The following is a 17,285-nucleotide window of genomic DNA, read 5'->3' on the forward strand; positions in this document are numbered from 1 at the left end:
GGACGCAGCATCCCACTGCAGCTGGCACCTCGCATCCAAAGAGCAGAAAGAGTCCTTCCCATGTCTCTCACGGGTTCCCGGATGAGATATGAATCACGAAAACCAAGAAGGTAAAATTAGTCCGCCCCGCCGAGGGATGATTTATGCAACGACCAGCCCCAGGAGGCAGGACTGTGCGCAGGCTCGGGGTTGCCAGAGGGCAAGCCTGGCCATCTGGAGCCCCTGTCTCCGGACTGACTCGTCTATTTCTGTCCTCAGCTTCCTGGGCTGCTGGCACAGACTCCAGAGCCTTCTTAAGTCCCTCCTTGTCCCCCTCCCTGGCAGCAGACCTACAGCAAACGGGACGCAAGCCTGGGTTCCCGCCAGGTGCTCACCCTTTCGTCTCACTGCCCTCATTCCATGGGTGAGGAAAATAAGGCTCAGAGGCTACTTGGGCAACTACAGAGGGTAACAAAATGGGATTCGCACCCAGACCCCTGCTTTCCATAGGGTTGTATGCTCGGCGGCGGGTCTCCTGATCTCCAGTCCTCAGGTGGGTGTGACAGGGACCAGCAGCTCCCGCTTACTTCCTATGTGTTTTCCAGTCTCAGGCTCTGGCTCAAGCTGTTCTATGCTGGCACAGGTGGAGGGGGGCCTTTACTCAGCCAGGGTAACTCCTCGCCCTAGGTGCTCATAATCCCAATGTGTGTTTCGTCCTAACTGCCTCCTCATTCCATGGGTGAGGAAAATACCGCTCAGATCGTACAGGGCTACCCTGCAGAGGAAGTGTAACACAGTGGGATATTGCAGCGCAGACCCCTGCTTTGCCCAGGTTGTTATGTCGGCGGCGTTCCTGGATCTCCAGTCGTCAAGGTGGTGTATTTCCAGTCTCGGCTCTGCTCAAGCCTGTTTATTAGTTTACTAACCCCGGGGGGAGGGATTTAAAAAGAGACACAGCAAGTGTGAGTACCATTGCAGAGAGTAAATCTGGGTGGGAGTGGGGGACTCCCTGCATGCAGGGGCCTGGGTGGCAGGGTCACTTGGTGGCCCCACAGAGACCCTGGCTCTAGTTCTCATCTGTTCCTATTTATGGAACCCATGGGGGGCCCAGAAGCTAGTGGAGGAAGATTCACCTGAAGTCAAGTGAAGCAGGTAAGTTACCTCACCTCCCCGAGTTCATCAAAGATGGGCTCATGGATGACGGGGAGCGGAACAGCACTGTAGGCTGGGTAGAGGAGGCTGTAGAGTTCAATGCTAACTCAAGTGTCCTGCATGAAGGTGGGCACACTGTCTGCCCTCAGGCCCTCGGGCTCCAGAGGAAGCCAAAGCCAGCACCAGTAATACCCCACAGCCACCCATGCAGAGAGAATGTCCTTCTATCCCTGGGGCTGGCAGCGGAGCCGCTCGCTGTGTGGACAGCTGGGGGGAGCGCTGCCTACTCCCCAGGATGTAGTTCAAATCAGTTCAGCTGCAGGTCTCCCGGAGTGAGCACAGCTGCTGTGGCCAGGGCCCTGAGTACAGAACTTCCCAACTGCACTGTGTGGGCCTCTTCCCATCAAAGCCAGGGTGCCAAGAGACCCAGTCGCTCGCTCAAAGCCTCCCGGTCACCAGTGCCTGCCAGAAAAGCCCTTATCCCACAGTCTAATGGAGCTCCTGTTATGTAGCCTGTGCTGGAAGACAGGTATGGGGCTAGACAGGTACACCTGTAACTCCAGCACTCGGGAGGCCCAGGCAGGAGGATCCCTGGGAGTTTGAGGCCAATCTGGGCTACACGGTTAAACGGTCTCCCCATGCCTTTAGCTTCCCCAGCTGCACTTGGGAATTCACAAGGGCAGCCACCTCGGGTTATTCTGAAGATGGAGTGTTAAGACTCATCACGAGGCACTGAACAGCACCAAGCTCGGGAAAGTGCTCAGTACACACGAGGAGATGGAGACCGGATCCCTGTGCAAATCCCTCTGACACTGTACTCACGACCTTCACTCCAAGCAGGGTCAGGCCAGCACCTTCAGAGTGAGGCAACCCCAGAGCAGCAGGAGCCAGTGGCCAGAAGAGAGGGGCTGGCGGATGCCCTGCCACCCACCAGCACCCACCAGCCCCTTGGTATTTCATAGACGTACTTTCCCAGTTCTCTGCTTCCCTGGGAGCCGCACTGTTGCTGAAGCTCCCTTCCCCTAAGACAGGATCCAGAGTCCTCTCTCCAACAGGGCAGAGGGACCTTGGAGCAGCGACTCTTCAGCTGGCCACTTCAACTACCAGGAGGGAGTGTGGCCTGGCGCTGGGGAGGGCTGGGCCGGGGCCAGCCACACACTCCTCTGCTTTTAGACTGTAATCCCAGCTGTCCGCACTCTCGGACCACATGCCACTGCCCAGAGAGACAAGGCCAAGCGGGCTGCCCGCCTGGGCAACCTCTGCCAGGATGATCACATTGGGTGGCCTTGTAAGAAAGAAGTGGAGGGACAGCCAGATGGCATGGGTACCACTCCCAGCTCTGCCAGCGGCCAACCATGTGGGTGGCTTTGAGAATGTCATTTAGGAATCCGTAACCTTGCTTTCTCCACCTGGGCAATGGCCACAGCCAGGGTCCCTGCTTTGCAGGGCGAGCCGGTCAGATGGGGCATGCAAGCGCTCTGCTGTTCGCAAGGGATGTAAGGAAAAGCCAGAAGCCATTCTCCCAGCGCCAGAATGGAACCAGGAAAACGGTGTGCCCCGGAGACTAAGGCAAACCCTTGCCTGGGCCAACATGGTTCCAAGACACCCAGCTCCCAGGGGACAGTCTGGCCCCAAGCTGCTGTCTTCTCCTGCACACCCGCAGGCCAACAGGGATCAAATCCACATCCACAACAGACCCATTGAAAATCGGTAAATGTGTCCGAGGTGTGGGGTTACATTAGGTACTATGCTCCTGGCCACCTCCTCAGGGCAAATGACCAGGACAGCCTCTTCTCTCTCTCTGCAGGCCCCTGTCCAGAACCTTCAGGGCCAAGCAGGGTAGAAATCCGATCACCCAGTGCATTCCCAGGCAGCAGTGTCCTCTGGGACATGCATTGACCGGAGAATTGGAGGCGTCACAATGGTGAGAGCCACTCCAGGCTGCCCACCAGGGACACAGGCTCAGCACCCAGTGAGGCGACGATGAGCTAAGGCAGAGGCAGGACTCCATGACAGGGACACCACCGGGCACCTACCCTTCGCCTGGCCAGCCCTTTGCACTCAAGGCTGCTCTGTGACGTGAGTGCTGTTATTTCTGGTTCATAGTGGATAAGGCCAAGCCACAGGGAGACGTGCCACAGTTCTAGAAATGGCGGCTCTTGGGGGAGCCGGGTCAGGATCCCAACGAAGGCCCTCTGATTCCAGAGGCCACTGATCTTCTGAACTACCACCACCCCTACTCTGCCCCCAGCTCATCAGAAGGCTGCCACCGGAACAAGGGCAGAAAAGGAGACTGTGAAGGAGAGGAGAAGCAGAGAAGCAGCCAGGGAAGCAGATTTTCTATCCAGATCAAAAGAAGAGAGCGAAGGGTAGCTGGAAACAATGGAAGGTGTTTGGTTCCTCACAAACTCTCAATGGGAAAGTTTTAAAATATCAGATAATACATTTTTTAAAGCACAGCAGGTTCCCATAACCCAGCACCAGAAAGTCTAGAGAAGCCCAGGGAAGCTCTGGAATAAAACTGTAGCTAACTTAAATGTCCGGCAGAAGGGGAATGGTTAAATATTAAGGGTGACTTCCAAATACTGCCTGTCGGTGCTTTTTAAATGATGGTAGTTCTCCGTGTGAAGACATAACCCAACTGGGATGCCTCAGGCTCGTAATCTCAGCACTCAGAACACGGAGGCAGGAGGATCCCCAAGTTAGAAGCCAGACTAGGCTACACAGCAAAGAGGGGCTGGCGGGAGAGGACAGGAGGAAAGCCCAGTCAGGAGAGTGCTTGTCATGCAGACGTGAGGATCTGAGTTCAAAACCCCACCCCAGAGGTAAAAAAGCCAAGTGCGCCAGTGTGTACCTGAGATGTGGGCAGGCGGTTAGTGTCCTGGGGGTTGCTGGCCAGATCAGTGAGCTCCAGGCTTGGTGAGATAGAGACCCTAGCAGTCCTAAGGTAGAGAGTGACTGAGGAAGACATTTGATGCTGACTTCACACACACACACACACACACGCACGCACGCACGCACGCACGCACGCACGCACGCACGCCAGATTTTCCAGGTATAATGTTAAGTGAGAGTTAATGTACCCAGTACTCAGTACTATTAGCAACTACTGCTGTCTATGTGCTATATGCTATTTGTCTGTGCACAGAGAGAACGCTGGAGGGTTACAACAACCACTGCTAGCCTTGTGGGGGAGTCCAGAACGTGGAGGCTGCTAAGGAAAGCCTGATTTGTCAAGATGCCACTTTTACAGGAAATATATACTTGCATGGTCTTTATAGGATTAAAACTCAGCACAACAAAATTTAAAAGACGTAAAGATCTGCCGTGGGAAACAGTCGCCAGGCCCCCGAGTGACACAATCACCTACAATAGGGATGGAGGCATCAGAGAAAATTCTAACACCCCATGGACACAGGTGGGTTAGATGTCTCTGCTGAGCCCGGTTAGGGAAGCGGGAACCAAGACCAAGGCCTGTTGACCCACACCTGGAGTCATGATGACCCACACCTGGTGTCATCATGCACACATTAGACCCTGGAAACGGGGAGGCTGGGCAATGTGGGTCCCTTTGTGACTTAGGCAGAGGTGAACAGCCCGGCTATCAGGAGCAACCTTCTCTTCCCCACACCACCCAGGTTCCTCAGTGACCTCCAGCCTCTGTCCCAGAAGCTGCCTAGCTCCTGACCAGCTTCTGGGGTGCTTCAGGGTGAAGGACCTTGCATGGAGGTGAAGTTCAGAAAGGAAAGAGAAGAAAGCAGGCACGCATACCAAGTTCTCATGGGGCCAAGTACCTGACTGTGACATTGCACCCAGGCAAGAGCCCTGACTGCCCAGCGAAGCCTAACCCCAAACAGGCTGAACCTGGCAGCCCCAGCTAAACCCCAAGTCGGGACTACGTTAACAATCGAATGCTGATCACATCGATGCTGCAAATCAGCTCCAGTGTAGAGAGAAGAGCCAGGAGTCTCAGCTCTGCCCTCAAGTACCCACACAAGACTCTACCAACCTCACTGACCCTTTGGGAGCCTCAGTTAGTCCATATGCCAGTTGGGCCAAAGATGGGCCTTTCCCAAGCCGGCTGTGGCTAAGATGAGCTAATGTCAGCCCACTTTTTTTTTTCTTGGTTTTTCGAGACAGGGTTTGTCTGTGTAGCTTTGCACCTTTCCTGGAACTCGCTTTGGAGACTAGGCTGGCCTCGAACTCACAGATACCCGCCTGCCTCTACCTCCTGAGTGCTGGGATTAAAGGCATGTGTCACCACCACCCATCGTCAGCCCACTTTTTTTTTTCTTTTAGTTTTTTCTTTGTTTATTATGTATGTATGTATGTATGTATGTATGTATGTATGTATGTATGTATTGAGACAAGGTCTTGCCCGTTAACCTCAAATTCTCTCCATAGCCAAAGACGACCTTCACCGTCTGTTCCCCTCGCCCCTGTCTCTGTGTGCTGCAGTCACAGGTGGGCACCACCTCCGTGCCCAGTTCACTCAGTGCTGGGGATTGAACCCAGGGCCTTGTGTGCCAGGCAAGCCCTTCATCGACTCAACTACATCCCTAGCCCCAGCGATCCCACTTTTAAAGGATCTACCCACAAGGCAGGCAGATTCCCAAGAAGTTGGGTGTGGGTGACAAGTGCCTCCCGTTGTGTGGGAGACTGGGGCAGGAGGATCCAGAGTCTGTGGCCAGCCTGGACGACATAATGAGACCCTGTCTTTCCAAACAGTGTTGGAGAAACAGTTCCTTTGGTAGAGTGCCTGCTTGGTCACACAGAGTCCTGAATTGGATGTCCAGCAGCACATGGAACCAGATGTGGTGCTGCACAGCTGTAATCCTAGCACTTGGGAAGACAAGTAGGAGAATCAGGAGTTGAAGTCTATCCTTCGTCAGCCCACTTTTTTAATGAAAAACAGTGGCTCCATTAACACAAGCAGTCACAGCCACACTCCAGGTGGACCCAAGGCACCAAGAAAATAAATGGGCAACGCCTGGGTTCCAAGACAGTCAGGCTTGCTGGGCATGGCGGCAAATGCCTTTAATACCAGCACTTAGGAGACAGAGGCAGGCAGATCTCTGTGAATTTGAGGCCAGCCTGATCTACACAGAGTTCCAAGCCAGCCAGGACTACATAGTGAGACCCTGTCTCCAAACAGAGAAGTGAGGAAGAGGAGGCTATTACTGGAAGGCACTAACTGATTTGCCTGAGACAAAACCAGCCCCTGACTCCGCCCTGACTCCTGGGTGCAACCTTAGAGGATCACAAATGAGCAGGCTCTGGGTGGGGGTGTCCTTTGAGAAACAGGGACACGGAGAAGCAAGGCGCCCCTGCATGACGACATTCACCAGGGAAATCGCCAGCTTCAGGGAGGGCGGGAGGCAGGGGGAAACCTGAGGCCACGGCCACTGACCTAGAGCCTGCTCCCCCCACAGAGTGCCCACCCAGGCTGCCCCTCTCCCAGCGTGGACAGAACCACTGTCAACACCGAGGCACCTCAGTGACTCCGGGCCAGTTGGCCTGAAGCCCAGGTGGGGTCAGCGAGGGAGGCCTGCCCTGTCCCACCCCATTCTGCAGGAGTACAGAGACGCCTCTGAAGAGCAGCTGCCCAGCCTGCGGCTGCTGCAGAACCCAGCTGGTCTGAAAGCCTGACAGGGAGAGTGAGCCAGGGGCACCCTTAACAGGGCCCCACGGAGAAGGGTGAGGCTGGTGCTGGCGGGAGGGGCGCTCCCACAGTTCCCTCCTGGGCAGCCCCCCTCCTTGGGCTTGTGGCCACATGCAGGCCCAGGCACACCTTGGGTTGTTCCCAGAAACCCAAGGACAAGGTGGGTCCCTCGACTCAGAAAATGGGGCTGGGAAAGAGCTGAGGGAGTAACTTCTAAGCACTACGAAACGCTCCCTCCCTCCCTCAGACTGGCCCAGGCTGGGCCCAGCTCCCAGGTGTGGCAGGAAGGCAGGCCCCAGACCTGGCCATTAGAGGGATCCACATGGGAAGCAACTTCAGGCCACTGTCCCTTCTTACCCTCGGACCCCAGGTCTCCTGGGGACCCCAGCCTCTACAGCAAGTCCTGACTTCCTTCCTCCTTGCATATGGTCCCACAAGACCCCAGAGAATCTGGACACCCCACTGGCTGTTCTCCAGGCCACACCTCTGCAGCTCTGGTGTTGCAGGGGGGGGCGGGGAATGAAGCTTCACCCACAGGCAGCAACTACTTCGGACGTCAGCCCGTGGCCAGGACAGCCTCGTAGAAATGGGCAGATAGCTCTTGGCGGCTCCCTGGGCCCAAGGACAGCCTCCCTGACCAGTGGAAAGAAGGAATGCACACCAGGGAGGTCTTGTCCCTCCTCAAAATGCCCATGACCATATCCCCATCCCAACCTCCCACCACAGGGGCAGAAGTTCTCAACTGCATCTAAGCTAACTGCGTCTCACCTCTCCTAAGGAACAGTCAGGAGCTCGCCAGTACCTCCAGGGCAATGCCTTCCTGTCTCCAGGGCCATTTCCTCCCTGTTCCCAAATGCCAAGACACCTGTCACTCAGTGGATCACAGGCCCTCCCACTGCTCACTTTTGCATACATTGTTCTCAGTGCCCAAATGCTCTTCCCTTCCCTCCGCCTGACACAATTCTGCTGGGTTTTTTTTTTTGGGGGTGGGGCGGGGTCCAGCTGCTCGCCTACCTCTGGGAAGTGAACCCACATTCCCTTCCTCACCGCCCAAGGCCAATCCTTACACTTCCTGCCTTCGCTCATAGTCAGGACGGGAGCCAGAGCTGCTCAAACTACCTGTGATAAAGAGACTTTTTTGTTTCAGCTTCCACGCCATGGCCCATGGTTGCATCTGTGAACTACGATGGATGTGGCATGGGGACCGCATGCCGCAATGAGAGTTTCTCTAGTTTGTTCTCCACGTCTGTACCGACCAGGGACAGACCTGGAACAGACCAGGGACAGACCTGTAGCAGAACAATCACTCACAGCAGCTCACCTAGGCCAGCCGTCCACCCAGCATGCACTGGACACCACCGGCTGGGCTGCTGTTAGCCTAGCATTCCAGGGAGATCCAGCGGTGTTTGCATTTCCAGGTCCCCAAGGAGGACTGCTCAAATACCTGACCACAAAACATTGGGTGGGAAGGTCCGAACACCCCATAATCCAGCTGCACTTGTGCCAAGAGCTCCCATTTCCCAGACTGCCCTGGGCCATGGTTCTTCGTGCCCTCCGTTTTCACTGCACTACCCAGCAGCCCAGGGGAGAAATGAGGAAGCCACCAGTCACCCACTACAAAGATCCCGCAGCCCAGGCCACCAACAGCAGTAACGCAGAGTAGCTGTGTGACCTTGGGTAAGTCACTTCACTTCTTGGGAGCTACATTTCACCTCTACAAAATGGATTCAGTAAGAGCAGCGTCATGGGACCGCTGAGGTTGGCAGGACCATGCATACAGATGTGCCTCCTGCAGGCATGGCTGATGCTGGGGCTTACGGGAAGCTCAACATGCCTTGGGATTTAGTCATAGACCTTTGGGGTAAGTCCTGTTGCAGCTGCCGAGCCACTGGTCTCTTGGGCACGCTTGCACTTCCCCTTCCCAAGGCAAGGCCAGGCTTCTCTCTCCTCGCCATGGCCCTTTCCGCTCGTTCACTGAGTCTTCTGCAAATACCAAGCTCTCTGGCTAGTCTGACTTGCCTTCCGGAACCCAGCCGCCCTACAGAGGAGCTTGGCAGGCACATAGACACAGGGTAAGTCACCCTGGCTGTACTGGGGCTGGGAGGTTTGAGTGAGGTCCCACCAACAGCTCCCCACCCTCCAGAGTCACACCCCACCTCAGGCCATGACGAGGTTGGGTCCATTGCATGTGTCCCCCATGTGCTATCCCCAAAACAAGCTCCCTCATAACAAGCAGGCACTGAGGGTCTGCTCGGCCACTGTTCCTGCCTCGCTTGTATTCCACGCCAGGTGCTTGGAATCACCCAGGGACACGGGCAGCAGGACTCTTTCTTGGCCCTCATCCTTTCCCTCCAGGACAGTTTGAGAAAATGGGACACAACAGCTGTGGGTTCTGACACTGTAGGGAGGCTCTGCATTGACTTTCTCAGTGATGTCCACACCAGCTCGGCTCAGGGTTGGGTTGAACCATATCCCAAGCCCCACTCCCCACCCCACCCCACCCCCCATAGCCTGCTCACTCTATGCTTACTTCTGATCCTGCCCTGAGTATGGACACTGCTTACTACGAACATATCCAGGAGCGAGGTCCTAGGGCACAAGGGGAAGGTGGGATTTGGAGTCTGGCCACTCTAAAGCACATGACTTCCCATTAGTCACTTCTGGTCTCTGAGCCTCAGTTTCCTCAGTGGCACAACGAAGTGTCGGGTGGGCTGGCCTGCCTGCCTGCCTTGGGGATCTGAATAAGGATTTTGGGGGCAGGCAGGAGGGGGAAGGGGACTGGAATTCTGGGTTTCCTCCTGTGTCAGAGGGCAGAGAAAGTTCCACACGCCACAGAAAGCTCCAGGGGCTCAGGTGTGTCTCACGGAAAAGACAGAACCTGCCTCCCCAGCCACTCTGCTCTGAGGTCGATGCCAGGAGGCAGGGTGCCAGCCGGCCATGTCTGGTCCCCTGCCCCCATCATCGCTTTATCTGAAACTCTTGGTCTAGCCAAATGTGACTCCACGTTCTGACTCTGAGGCTCCCAGGGTGGGGAAGGTCCTGGAAACAGCTGTGTCAGCCAAAGACCCTACCAATCAAATCCGTTTCAAAGCACAAGAAACCTGTTGGGAATTATTAGATAAGACAGAGAGGGGCCCCAAGGCTTCCTTTGTGATGTAGCTTTCACAGGGTAACCAGGGAAAGTCTAAGCTGTGCGTCTTTCAGCCAGTCAAGAGACCTCTCTGAGCTCTGAGTACCCTTCCATAAACGGGTGTGAAGAGCAACTGTTGTCAAGGGCCTTGGTACTCAAAAAAATGTCTCTTCTAGCAGCTGACCTCTCCCAGCGAGCAGCATCTTCAGTTCGGTACTGACGGCATAGAGGGGAAGGTTTTCTCCTGCAGACTATGAGGCAGGGTTGATGCCCACATCTCGGTGGCCAGAAGAGGAAACTGAAGCCAGACAGGCTTGATGGCCTCCAACAGCAGTCAGGTGTGAAATGAGTGCCCGAGGGCATGACCAGATCACGGGCAAGCACAGAGGCCTCTGCCCATCTCTTTGCGGGTACCTTGTTCTCAGTAAGGGATGCAAGATTACCTCCTTATTGTTATGTGACTGTACATCCAGGAAGGCAGCTCCCAGTCAACCTGACACCAGGCACTGGTGTCCAGTGCTATCTGGGCAGCCGAGCTGGGCACTGTTATCACCCTTACTTTACATTCGGGGGACAGCCAACCTGGGAGGAGTGGCCTCCTCTTGTCAGGACACCCCTACTGTCAAGCAGCAAGTCAGGGGCCTGACCTGAACCCCATGTCCTCTGCAAGGCACAACACCAACCCCACCAAACTGGTATCTTCCCCGCTTCCCTCTCCCGGCGAGGGCCCAGATCCAGGGACTCCCAGGCCAAACCATGTACACTAGGGTTCTCTGCCTGCTTGATCTCAGCCTTTGCCTGTCCACTCTGACCTGTAACCATCTCCCTGGCTTCACCCTCCGATCACCTCTGCTACCCTTTCTATCCAGCATTCTGGACCAAGGATCCGGTCACTGTGTCTTATTAAAAAAACCCTCTGAGGCTCCCTGCAGCCCACCAGTGTGTGGACTCCTCTGCAGCCAGGACAAGTCTTCCAACCCGGAGGGGCGTGTAGAGGGGGTGGGGGAAGAGGGGACTAGGGATCAGGGTTAGGCAGGAGCACTCGGGCCAGGTGACCCAGCTTCGAATCCCAGTTGCACAGCTTAACCAACAGGGACTCCCTCTCCTCTTGTGATCCTCAGTGTCCCAAACTATAGACTGGAGGGACAAGGATGAGGAGCCATGCAGAGAAAGTGCTGTGTGAGGGGTGAGCACTCCATTCATTCACAATTTCACACCGCACACCATTCAGGCCACACACTAAACCCTACACTCCTCTCACAGGAGTGAACCAAGTCCCAGAAATGCTAGCTCTCTAAGAACCAACAGAGAGAGAACGAAATAAACAAAACAGGTAAGTAAGACCTAAGACATGTCACCAAGAGAGAAAGCAGGAAGCTGAGATGCGGAGTTGGGCCGGTTACAACTCTCAATAGGGAAGTGCCCCAGAAGGCAGTGTTTTGGCAGTCAGTCCTGCTGCTGGAGATGGAGCCACTGCAGAGCAAACTGGAGTGCGGTACTCCAGGGAGATGGCGCCCCTGTCCGAGGGCCGGACGAGGACACTGCTCCGTTACACTCAGTGCACTCTCTCGCACCCACACACACCAACCACAGACCCACTCTTTCCACGGCTGTCCACAGACTCTGATGCCTCTCCTCCCTCTCTCCCTCTCTCTCCTGCCCATCCTTCAAAGCCCAGCCTGAAGGCTTCCTCTTTGAGATGGGACTCCACAGCTATCTCCTTTCCTATCTACCATAACCCACGATGTTTCTCTGTGCTTGGCTCTGCGCTGGCCTGGGAGCTGGGTGAGGCAAGGACTGAGTGGCCCTAGCCTGGCACTCAGCAGAATACACGAGCTTGATGAAGGAATGAAGGGCAGGATGACACCCAGTCCCAGGCCCCAGGCTTCCCCTCCTGCAGTCTTTGGGGGGGGGGGGGTGAGGGCACCACCAGTGTAGGTACACTGTGTGTGTGAGACACTGGTCCTCTCAGGATCAGCTGATACAAATCTGCAATAGGAAATGGGCTTTTTAAAAATAACAGCACACATTTTTCTTCTCCCCCTCTCTCTCCCCCCCCCCAACCCCAGCTTTCTGCACAGCTTGTTTTTCCGGCATGGCCCCTGGGCCAGCTGCCGAGAAGCCCCTCCCTGGCCCCACGCTCTGAGAACATGGGGCTCTGGGGCCTCCAAGGACTTGCAGGCTCCAGTCAGAGGTGGAGATTACCAGCCAGCTTCAGAAGAAGTCCTCAAGCCCCACTGCCAGGTACTCCTGGGCCAGGCACTCCTCTGCTCAACCCCGATATCAGAGGGGAGTCCAGAGGGGTCATCTGACCCCCCACGCTACTTTCACAGAGCTTGCTCTATTATTCTCTTTCCACACTCTCACGCCCATACACTCACCAGTCACCACTCCTGTCTCTCCGAGGCTGGCCACAGGCCCCTTCCCCACAGAATGACTCTCTTCCTTCTCCCTCTATACCCTGCCCATCTGATTCAAGGAGGCCCCAGGACCCTCTGCCTTTGCTCCAAGAGGCCGCTCTCAGGAGGTGACATCAGACTGGCACTTTCCAATTCTCATTACGCCATTAGCTCTGCATCTTCACTCCACCTTTCAGAGCCTCGGTTTCCCCATCTGGGAAACACCTGTGGGTGTCTCCAGAACAGGGATGTGGTATGGAGTGGCCAGCACTTGAGTGTATCCCTAGTGGTTCGTGTGAAGGCCCTCCTGCGACAGTGCAGAGGTGGTGGCACTTGAGGACATGGGGCCTACTAGGAGGTCCCTGGGTAATTGAGGGCCCTGTCCTGAAAGGAACTACTGTAGTTCTTTGTGGAACCCTGATGAGGTCTCTGAAGACGGTCCTTCCAGACTTCCTGTCTTACTCTGTGATCTCCCATCACGTGCCCTTCTATGGTGACATCCACCACAATGAGACACTGTCAAGGGGACCCTCAGACAGAATATAGCCTCGGGTGTCTCACTATCATAATGAAAAAATGACCTATACAGGATGGGGCTGCTTAGCTCGTGTCTGACAGGCACAAGCCCTCAGGAAACACTGGCCAGTGTTTAGCGTCCCAGGTCTCCACCCATCGGCCCTTGCACCGAATCATCCCCTTACATCAGCAGAGACCTTGGGGTCTCCAATCTTATCCCCTTACTCTCCTGGAGTTGCCTATCCTAGTTCTCTGAAGCTCAGCACTGCTGGGCCCAGACACCTGCAAAGACCAGGAGCTTCACATTTGCCCTCTACAAGTTACTGAACGCAGTGCCGGAAACCTTCCAGCCAGGACTGCAGCTCAGGGAGGCTTGGAGCCTACTGCCTGTCCTCAGCCTCTGCCCACGGTGATTCTCAGTCAGGGTCAAGGACTCACAGAAGGCACCCATCTGGCAGCTCACAGACACAGGCCACCTATCTAAAACAGGGCCTGTGGTCTGGGGACAATGTAAGACTGTGACCAAATAATCAGCACATGGAGAGTTGCTACAGAAAGAAGAATCCACGAGGAAAAGGATGTGGAGACCAGAGGCACCTCTAACCCAAGGCTTAGCCTAACTCAGAAAGTCTTCCTGGAGGAGGTGACAGAAGCTATCCTGTAAGAATAGGCAAGCCCGGGTCTCAGCGGTTTAAAACGGCAAAGGTCTATCTCTTACTTGTACTGCATGGTTATGGACCATCAAAGAACACTGCTCACTGAGTGACCCGGAAGCAGCTCCCAATGATGCTATCAGATGCCACACTACCAATAACGAGAAACTAGGAGAGTCTCCCATTGACAGTTGAATGCTTTAAGCCTCAAGTAACACATCTCTGTGGGTCTCAACTCACTAGATAGTCAGGGCCTCATCCTAGACTAAGAGGACCTGAACTCTACCCCAGGGCATGCCTGATTCGCTGGAAATACTTTTGGGAGACCAACAAAGACCACCAGACATTCCACACCACGTTGCTGCCCCTCACCATCTTTCACTCATGCATAAATCCAAGAGAGGTTGATCACGGCAGAGTGGGCTGGACACAGGAGGAGAGGGCAGGAGATGAGGCTGAGGCTGAGGCGAGGGGAGCCAGACTATTGGCAGACTTGGTCCTTTATTAGAAATGTACCGGAGGGGGAGCAGGGTCAGGGCCTGGGGAGCCTGAGGTGATCTAAACTGTACCATTCCTGACTGCAGTGGGGAGCTGCTGGGCAAGAGCAGGTGCATTCTCTTGGGCTCTAGAAGTTGGGCAGTGTAGCTTCACCAACATGCTGGGGTCGGGGCAGGGAGAGTTGGGAAGCCAGGATAGATTGGCTGACAAGAGCTTCCTGGGCCTGGAGATGGGTGAACTGGCTGAGGGAGGCAGAAACATCAGCATGTTTCCCATAAGGACCTGTGACATTCTGAGCCCTTGAGCGAGATCAGCGGTGGAGGAGGCTTATGAAGGAAGGTTACGAATAGGTTACGATCCCCAAGCGAGAGACCACAGAGGCAGCTTAATAAATGGGCCTGACCCTCCAGCTCCTCTTCCAATGGTCTTTGTCTTTTTCACTCTTGCTGATATCCCCATGTTGAATCTAGGAGATGAGTAAGCCAGAAGTACACTCTCACCAGACAGACAACTCAGAGAAGCAATCTGAGAAACACGTGGACAGGAAAAGTCTGACAACTCAGGCGTGAGGTGGTGACTGTGGTGACAGATTAAGGGTTCCTGGGACAAGAACCCCTCATCCCTGAGAAGGACACTCAGAAGGTACCCCTAAGAACAGCTGCTCCTTGGGGACACTGTCAGTTAGGGTCTGGGTGGAGCAGGCTGGGGTCTGGCAAGCAATTGTGATACCCAAGATGTTTCACAGAGCATCGCCCAGGCTCAGAGCTCTGGCTTCTGAAACCGTGAGGCAGATCCTGGGCCAAGTACTCGATTGCTCCTATCTCAGTGCTCCTCTGGTTGACTCCCACACTGGCCACACTAAGCCCACTGTAGGAAGGAAAACCGCTTGAAGAGGTCAGCTGCAGCCCTGCAAAGTTCAAAGCCCTGTGGGAAGGATCCTGAAGATGCCCTTTCCGTGAAACTAAATAAACCAAGGGACCTGGGCTATGTGCCCAGAAGGTTCCCAGCAGAGTCCATGCCCCACTCCCTAGGGATGAGGCAAGCGAACTGGGGCTTCTGACCCGTACACACTGGACCACCAAACCAAGACCCAGGAAAGTCCCAGCCTTCCTCTGCAGGGGACAATGGACAAGGCAAGCTGGGGTGCCACAGGCATAACTAACACTCAGTGGAAAATTGTTCTGCTTCAGGATGGACAAATCTCCCAAAGTTTATAGGGTTCCCAAGATGAAGCACAGCCTCCCTTCTTGGCGCGCGGTCCCCATGCACAAAAGGACTGGGCGTGCTTCTTCTGGATCACTCTAAATTATAGACCACAGCTATCCTCCACAAGAAGCCATGGTCGGAAAATAAAAGAAAATAGGTTTTCCTCCTCTAGGTCGCCAACTCAACCTAAGGGTCTGAGCTCCTATTCTGGTGTGCACAAGACACCAGCAACTTTTTGCCGGCATCGCCCAAGGCTGCTCCATAGTCTCTGCAGCGACTTGCCTAGGGCACGCTGGCCTTGACGGAGGAAGGTCATTGGCCACCAAGTTTCTGCAGTTTTTGCATCACATAGTACCTTGGGGACCGGGAATGAGGAGGTGGGGGTGGAGGCGACACTCGGGAACGATTTCCCGAAGAGTCCACGCTGTAACCAAGACTTAAAATAGATGAAAGCCACGCCCTCTCTCTGCTGCCCCAGCCCGCGGCGGGTCACAGAGAAAGATGCGGTCCCTAAGCCCCCAGCCTAGCCCCGGAGCACCGGCTACCAAGTCCCCACAACTAGGCCAGCGGCCGCATCCCGCCCTCGCCCCGCCCTGCCCCCTGTCTACGCGTTCTCTTTCCGAACGCCGGGCCCGGGAAGCCGCTCCCATTGGCCGGCGTCCGCGTCCGTCAGCGCGCGGCGGAGCCGAGGAAAAGGCTACAGTGGAACAAGGCGGGCGAGTGCGCGGAGGAAGGAGGCGGAGGCTGGGCCGCCCGAGGCCCGCGGCGGGCGGCGGTGGGGGCGACCTGCGGGCCGGGGCCACCTCGGGGCTCGCCCCGCTCCCGGTGCTCCGGCCCGTGCCCCGTTGCCCGCACGCGCCCCGCCGCCCAGTGTCCCGCGTGCGCGCGTCGCCGCGGTCCCGCGCTGGTTGGCGAGCCGCCCAGCGCCTTCCGAAGCCATGTTCGCGTTCATGGCCACGGTGGCCACCGGGCCCACTCACCTTCGCGGGCTCCCACGCGGGGCGGCGGGCCGGGCCGGGGCCGGGGCGGCGGGGCGCGGCGGGACGGGGCGGCCGCGCGCGGGGTCCCCGGCCGGGCAAAGTTTCAGCGCCCGCAGCAGCACGGCGGCGACTCGCTGCTGCTCTCCTCCCCTGCTTTGACCACCATCTTATTAGTACAGGAAATGACATGGAAAACGGAAGAAAGCGGCGTTTGGGGCAGACGCGGACCCCCCAATTCAGGGGGCCGGAGCCGGGCCTCGCCGAGCCCCGCGTCCCCCGAGCCGGCCCCGCGCGGGAGCTCGCGCGTCCCCGTCGCGCGCCCCACGGGGAGGGCGACGCTGCGGAGGAGGAGCGGGCTGCGCCAACTTTGCGCCCGGGATACTTTTGGGGGGTCGTGCTGGAAAGTTGTGGCGTTTGCGCAAGCCCATCCGAGGGTGCTCACTGGCTCTGCCCAGCTTCGATGCTGTCGGTCTGGAACCCAATAAATAGTCAGAGGGCGATAAATGTGTTTATAATTTTAACCCTTACTGGGTCCCCTTCCAGGCCCCTTTAACCCTTTGGGTGCTCGACAGTTTGGAAGTATCCACTGAAGTTGGGTGATGTGCGTCCCACTGAACACCAAGGAGAAGGGCTCTGGGGCGCGTGAGAAAAATTAACTATTTACGTGGGGCTGCAGGCTTAAAGGGTGAGCCTCACTTGCTGCTCAGAACAACGAACAGAGACAGAATAAAAAACGAACCCACTGCTCTAGCTGGTTTGGAAAAGATGTTTAAGTAGCCCTTCCTTGCCTGGTGCCTCGTTTTCTCCGTCTATGAAATGGGACTCAGCAAGAAAGATATTGAAGGGATGTGGTGAGGCTTGGGTCTTTTGTAGAAGCTATGGATGGGGAGATGGGGAGCCTGGATAGCCATACCCCAAACAGCCCCTTCTTGTACTCCCCAAGGGGAGGCTGTGCACCGATGGGTTCCCTGGCTCTCAGAGGGCTCATGTCAGGCTGGGAGTTGCCAAAAAGGATTCTACCCCAGTAAAGAGGTCTTAGGAGGCCTGCCCAGTGCCAGGTGGTCCTGGAAGGTCCAGACACTCCCAAGAAAGTGTCATCTCACGGGGAGC

The 17,285-nt window shown here is 56.0% G+C and overlaps 1 protein-coding gene across 2 annotated transcripts in view; it reads right to left on the minus strand.

The window, feature by feature from the left end:
- LOC114699722 (zinc finger protein 862) overlaps positions 1-16,629 on the minus strand; it is an 85,109-nt gene extending 68,480 nt beyond the window's left edge. The window contains exon 1 of one of the 2 annotated variants that reach the window (XM_028878985.2): positions 16,176-16,629. In XM_028878985.2, the coding sequence (XP_028734818.1) occupies positions 16,176-16,364 (189 nt within the window). In that variant the 5' untranslated portion in view covers positions 16,365-16,629. The remainder of the gene's footprint in view (positions 1-16,175) is intronic. The other variant, XM_028878988.2, reaches the window with a different exon arrangement.
- Between the last annotated feature and the right edge of the window lie 656 nt (positions 16,630-17,285).

The sequence above is a fragment of the Peromyscus leucopus genome, chromosome 4, assembly GCF_004664715.2.
Source record: "Peromyscus leucopus breed LL Stock chromosome 4, UCI_PerLeu_2.1, whole genome shotgun sequence".
NCBI lineage: Eukaryota > Metazoa > Chordata > Mammalia > Rodentia > Cricetidae > Peromyscus > Peromyscus leucopus.